Source organism: Moschus berezovskii, chromosome 5 (assembly GCF_049115385.1).
Source record: "Moschus berezovskii isolate FMDL1 chromosome 5, NW_MosBer_1.0, whole genome shotgun sequence".
NCBI lineage: Eukaryota > Metazoa > Chordata > Mammalia > Artiodactyla > Moschidae > Moschus > Moschus berezovskii.
The window spans coordinates 31,794,904-31,800,968 of record NC_142464.1 but is presented as its reverse complement, the minus strand read 5'-3'; the positions used below and the strand labels follow the sequence as shown (position 1 = coordinate 31,800,968).

Sequence of the window (6,065 nt, the reverse complement as noted above, 5' to 3'; positions counted from 1 at the left end):
GCCAAAGGAACTTAAATTATTAATGAGTGACAAGTATTATTGTATTTGAAAAAGTTTGAAATGAGTGACTCTTTGATACATAAGCACATGCAATTTACAACTAGAATGTTATAATGAAGGATACAAATAGCCTTTGTCAAAATGGAGATAATTGTTCTAAAAGCTTACATCAAATACTGTCAAATATATTTTAAGGTGATCACTGCATAACTCAGAAAAGACAAAGAGGACAAGAGAATTAAAAATATATGCTGCTTTATTGTCAAAATTGACAAACTTAATTTCCTTTAACAGGAATATTAATTTAAGGGTCTCTATAAAGCCATCACTATTTTGTGAGTATAAAAGACAAGAGAGTCAAAGACAACTGTTAGTGGGAAAAGGACAATTCTCCATGCAGGCTAGATTCCTCACCCACAGAATCGCATTGACCTTCAGAGCCCTAGGCAATAACAGACATGAAATACCAACTCAACTGAACTTGCCCCAGTCTGGTAGGACTGGCTTTACGCTATCTTTCCAAGCACTTGAAGAGTTCCATTTGTTAGAACACTTGCTGATTTGAATAGTGAAATTTTAGATCATTTATGGGATTAGAAACAGGTTCATACCTGCTTTTGAATTACACTAGGATGAAGCCATGGTCCCTACAATGCTGGCCTCACGTATGTAAAGTCCTGCCAATAGCTTGGGCAGGAGACCTAAATAAGCTCCTTATCCATGACCGACAGCAAGGACGTGAAGGCCTTCCTGAACGAACATTATAATGAGGAGACTATGCTTTCTCCTTAACATCAAAAGATAAAGATCTAGCTAGTTGGAACAAGAGAAAAAAAATAAAGGCCTTTATTGTTCCCTAGGGACAGGTGTCCAAGGATGAAGAAAGCTGGGTGTACATGCACTGGTTATCTAGATCACAATTTTCATTCTCTAGTCTGGACTATAAACCAGATGTGTGTGTGCACTAAGTCGCTTCGGTAATGTCCAATTCTGTGTGACCCCATGGACTATAGGCTGCCAGGCTCTTCTGTCCATGGGATTTTCCAGACAAGAATACTGGAGTGGGTTGCCATGCCCTCCTCCAGGGGATCTTCCCGACCGAGGGATCAAACTCGTCTTTTATGTCTTATGCACTGGCAGGTGCCACCAGTACCACCTGGGAAACCTATAGACCAGCTATCCATAGCCAAAGTAGACCTTGTAAATAGGCCCATCTTAAAAATTAAAAGTAACGGTGTGCAGCTATCTTTGAATTTTCAGGTTAAGGAAGTTTCCTTCAGTTCCCAGGAAAGGCCAAGGATGAGATAACACTGATACAGTGAGACGGTGATATCTGAGATTCAGTATATGTAAAAGTAAAATGAAGCTAATTATCAAGTGAATGAGAAAGGAACCTGAACTCACTTATCCTTGTATACACTCACCATTCACTCAATAGAAGAGTAATCAACTACATGCAAAAAAATCAGCATTTTCCATTTTTCTAAAGATAAATACGTATGAACTAGAAAAACGGAGCATGTATTGTACCATATTATTTAAAACAATACTGTGGTTACTGAAATGATAGTTCAAGTTTTTGCCACCTCTTTGAAACAGAAGAGTGGAGAGGATGCAAAGAAACAGAAGTTTATAACTGTTCTCAATGCAAGATTCCTTATTCACTTTTGCATGAGGTTAGGATCTAAGTAAACTCACCCACTTAATTAATTTTATCCTCCTGTATAAAAACTCTTCAAATTTGAGTAGGGGCAGAAAATGGGTAGTATGGACTTTTGGAAATTTTGATGGACTAAAAAGCATTCATTTAAGATTCTGTGATTGAGAGGATCACACTGAAAACTTATAGAAAAAAATCCATGTGAAAATCAAACTAGGCAAAGTGGGTTTCTATAGTCTACTAGCAAGACTACCTGGAAAACTTGTGGAGTCAGATAAAAAACTGAAGCGTATTGCTTCTTTTCTTTCCTTATTCTATTCCATTCCATTTTTATAAAAACTGTGGTAAATGCAGACAATGTACTCTCTTGCTGGTCATTTCTCAATAGCCCCAAATAAGCCCTTCAGTTGGGGTGGCTATGAATATGAAACACAAGGGAGATGAATTCAGTTTGGTGCGCCTTGCCGAGAGCAGGCAAGGCAAACTACAATGACTTTGGGCGGCTGTGAAGTTTTTATTACCCAATCATAAAAAGGACTCTTTCAAGTGCTTCCCTTTTAGCACTCTTCAATGACTGTCGTGCCAATCAAGGAGTAAAGCTTTTTCTTAACAAGTCGGAATCCTGAGCTCAGGATCAGAGTTCGCCTGAGGCCAGAGGAGAAGCGACCTCGACTAAAGAAAAAATCCCTGAAGCTCGTCCATGAGCAGTTCTCCTGCTTAAACACAAGGGTGAGCTCAAAGGTGGGCACCACGCTAGAATCACACACAATCCTATCCAGCTTTTTACATACATTTTCAATTTCCAAGTTCACGTGCATAACACAGCCCCGCAGACCACAGGGCTCTGTGGAGGAAAGTCTCAGGACGTCTTGAGCAATCCTCTGGGTCAGTTTCTCAGGAACAAGGACTCTGGAGCAGCCAAGTTTGGTGTGCTTAGATTTGGACAGACAGTTCTCCAGCATTTTAACCAAACTCTGGCAAGTTGTCTCCTCAAATACCACCTCATTGAGGTTGGGCTCAGGAACAACATAATCCCAGTAGTCAAAATCTGTGGAAAATGGAAGTTTAAGATTAAAACAAACAAACCAACCAACTCAGGAGCAGGAAAAACACACCTAGATTTGACAACACTGTTTATTTCTATCAGATCTACTGGTTCTAATATTTGTTTGGAAGTCATTTGATCTCACTTTGCTGTTAACTTTCTGAGTAATAAAGCAAACCAACTGACCTGAGACTGAAAGTTCATCTATGAAATAAAGGTTTTGATAAATAGGGTAGGTAGGCTATAACTATTTTTCAATAAATTTATATGTGTATACACACACACAATCTTAGACTATGTAACCAAATCTATTCATGGCTACTTTAGAATACTAGTGATTTTCTTTTCTATCTTGCTCCCTGATTTGCTTATGGGGGGTTTCAAGTTTCCTTTTATAGAGACTATGCATTAAGTTTGGACTAAAAATGTTAATAATACTTTTGGACTAAGGATTATTACTTTCTAACTCTAAGAATTCATTCATTTATTCCTTTAAAACAGGGGTTTTTTGCTATTATTCTTTAGTGATGAACTTAAAATGACCTTCCTGATGAGCTATATTAAACATCAATTAAATTTGTGTTTTCTTTAAAAGTCTTTACTGGAATGACTTGTAGATCCCAATTTTAGCTTCAACTTCTTTGATTAAAAATTGCCCACAGAGAAGACTTCTGAGGGTTGCAAGGATATTTATAACTGGCTGGGTGGGATTATTTTTTGGAGCCAAGCAAAACAAAATAGTCCCAGGAAAACAAAATTAGATTTGCTCAAAGGAAAAGAGATAGCTCTGCATTTGGTCACCTACCTTCCAAATTAATCCTACCCCTTGGCAGGATGCCACACCACACACACAATCAACTGAGTAGGTCACAGGCAGATGCCCTGTGGGCTCCTCGCCTGAAGCCTACCGCTCCTTTGTGGGCTACTACATCACTTTTACATTTAGATCACTGTGTGCGTGCGTGTGTGTGTGTGTGTGTGTGTGTGTGTGTGTGTTTGTGTGTATGTGTTTAATAAAACAAATGCCCTCCAAATTATAAGGCTCTTTTTTTTTTTTTTAAATCTATGTTGAAGACACAGAATTTTAGAGCTTTGGCTTATAAAATTAGATCATCAACCACTTCACCTTCTAAATGAGGAAGGCCCAACGATCTTAAGCAATTGATCTATGTCCACACAGATCCTTAGTGGCAGCACAGCATGTTAACTTAGAAACTGTTGTTTAAAATTACAAGACAATATGTCCAGCATCACTGCAGTTTTAAAGCTTCCCTTTGGCATTAAAAAATGAAATAATGAAATTTCATTAAAAAATGAAATAATCCACAAATAGAATACTACTCAGCAGCCAAAAGGAACACATACTGATAGACTCAACAGCATGGAATGGATCTCAAAATCATTAGGTTGAGGGAAAGAAACCAGATACAAAGAGTACATATTCCACGATCCATTTGCATGTAGTCCTAGAGGTAAAAGTAATCTATAGTGACAAAAAACAGATCAGTGTTTCCCTGGAGACGGGAGAGGTAGAGTGGGAATGTGGGGCTCTGGGGGCAGAAGGTGATGGTCCTAGTTACACAGGTGAATACATTTGTCAAAACACACGTAACTGTATACTTAAAATTCACCATAACTTCACAACCATGTAGGGTAGCTGCTGCTGCTGCTAAGTCACTTCAGTCGTGTCCGACACTGTGTGACCCCATAGATGGAAGCCCACCAGGCTCCCCCATCCCTGGGATTCTCCAGGCAAGAACACTGGAGTGGGACCTGTATAATTTTGAATCCCAAGGAGTCCATCAGCCACAAACTAGACCAGGTAGCCCTTGGAATTTTATTTTTTACTTCTTTTGATTCTCACTATCATAGACAGAAGATGCTGTTTTAAAGAATCTCTTTAAGATGGATTTTATCTCATCTCCAAAATTCAAGGAGAGGGTCGACATTGCATGCCCGGCAATCTCAATCCATCCAGGGAATGCGGCCTTTGGAGGGAAGAGAGGTAGGCGGTTGGGAAACTCACCATTTAGTAGGCTCCCCGGGTGGAAGCCATGGTCCAGCAACTCTGAAATGCTGGCCGGGTTCTTACTGCTCAAACTGCCAGTTGCAACCATGGTCAACGGCTCTGTTTCCCTCGCGGGGCGGAACGGCCTTTCCGGGGCGCTAGAAAAAGGAGGCAAGAAGGACAGAGTTGCAAAAGCAAGCAAGACGTGCAGGAGCTCCTAAAATGCCCAGCGTCCCCGGAGCGAACAAGGCGAGGCATTCATTTTCCAAAGGGGTGGAATCGGCCTCAGCAACTCAGGTTCACAAAACCCCGGGAGCAAAGACGCCAACTAACTGCCACAATATTCAACTAACTCAAAGTTAGCAAAACTCGGATCCGACTCGCCCCGCGGAGCTCATCCCCGAGCCCAGAGGAGCCCTCCGCCCCCAATCCTCCCACCTCTGCAGCCCCCGGCCTCACTTGCTGAGGGTGCGCCGGGGCCGACGCGCTCGCTGCTCCAGCAGCGGGTAAACCGAGGCCGGCCCGGTCTTCAGGAACCCCCTCCCCCGGGGGCTCAGTGACCTGCGGGCCCAAGCAGCCACCGGCACCTCGCTCGCCCCCGCCCGGCCGGTTCAGACTCCCCTTAGCAGCATCGCGGCGGGGGCGGCGAGCGCTTTATCCGGCCAGCCCCCGGGCCCGCCCTCCGGCCCCGCCCCGCCCCGGCCCGCGCCCCGCCTCCTCGGCGTCCGGTTGCATCTCCCCCCGCGCGCTTCCAGCAGCCCCAGGCGAGCCGCTGGGAGTTGAGGGAGTTTGCGGTAGGGGTGACACCTGTTGTTTCTTGGGTGGGCCACGGGTCACCACGAGTGCAATCCTGGGTGCACGACTCGCCCCAAACTGATCGCTCGCCTCCGCCACCAATCTGGACTCTTTGGTGCGACCCCTCTCCCCAGCGTGTGCAAACACTCACGCTCCTGATGGCCGTGGTGAGGTTCTGTCCCTAGGAAGCGGGAAGCTTTCTGACCTGTGTCTATGACCGTGACCCGAGTCTTTGCTCTGACATGCCGAACACTTTGCTTAAATATGTTTAGCTGTTCAACGGGCACCATTTATGCACTTAGTGCTGGCCTCTGACGGAGTTAATTCTACTTCGCGTCGCGTCCCAAGGTTTCTGTACCCTCCTTTCCCGCACGCGGTCAGCTCTAGCTTGCCTTCCCGCATCCGCGGCTCCCGGCGTGGGGTCTTCTCCGCACCTTTCTAGCCTTTCATCTATGACTAATGCGTTTTCTCCGGAGAAGGGTGAGCCTGTTACTCTTCTAATTAGACCTGGCCCCAGAGAGCCAGCATTTTGAATGAAGGGGAGTTTGCCAAGAAAC

General features: G+C 44.0%; 1 protein-coding gene across 3 annotated transcripts; it reads right to left on the bottom strand.

Annotated features, from left to right (window-relative positions):
* Positions 1 to 238: 238 nt before the first annotated feature.
* DDIT4L (DNA damage inducible transcript 4 like) lies at positions 239 to 5,341 on the bottom strand. Of its 3 annotated transcripts, none has more exons than XM_055434978.2 (3): positions 5,152 to 5,341; positions 4,732 to 4,871; positions 239 to 2,708 (listed from the first exon to the last, which is right to left on the bottom strand). In XM_055434978.2, exons 2-3 carry the CDS (start codon positions 4,820 to 4,822, stop codon positions 2,218 to 2,220), a joined length of 582 nt encoding a protein of 193 aa, XP_055290953.2. In that variant the 5' UTR covers positions 4,823 to 4,871; positions 5,152 to 5,341; the 3' UTR covers positions 239 to 2,217. The 3 variants fall into 3 exon arrangements, with proteins under 3 accessions (XP_055290953.2, XP_055290952.2, XP_055290954.2); XM_055434977.2 differs by having other exon boundaries at positions 5,173 to 5,341; XM_055434979.2 differs by having other exon boundaries at positions 5,275 to 5,335.
* Between the last annotated feature and the right edge of the window lie 724 nt (positions 5,342 to 6,065).

Coding starts and splice junctions, on each gene's coding strand:
- DDIT4L (XM_055434978.2), bottom strand. CDS start 4,822: ATGGTTGCAACTGGCAGTTTGAGCAGTAAGAACCCGGCCAGCATTTCA. Junction 2,709..4,731: donor CCCGGGGAGCCTACTAAATG/GTGAGTTTCCCA, acceptor CATTTTCCACAG/ATTTTGACTACTGGGATTAT.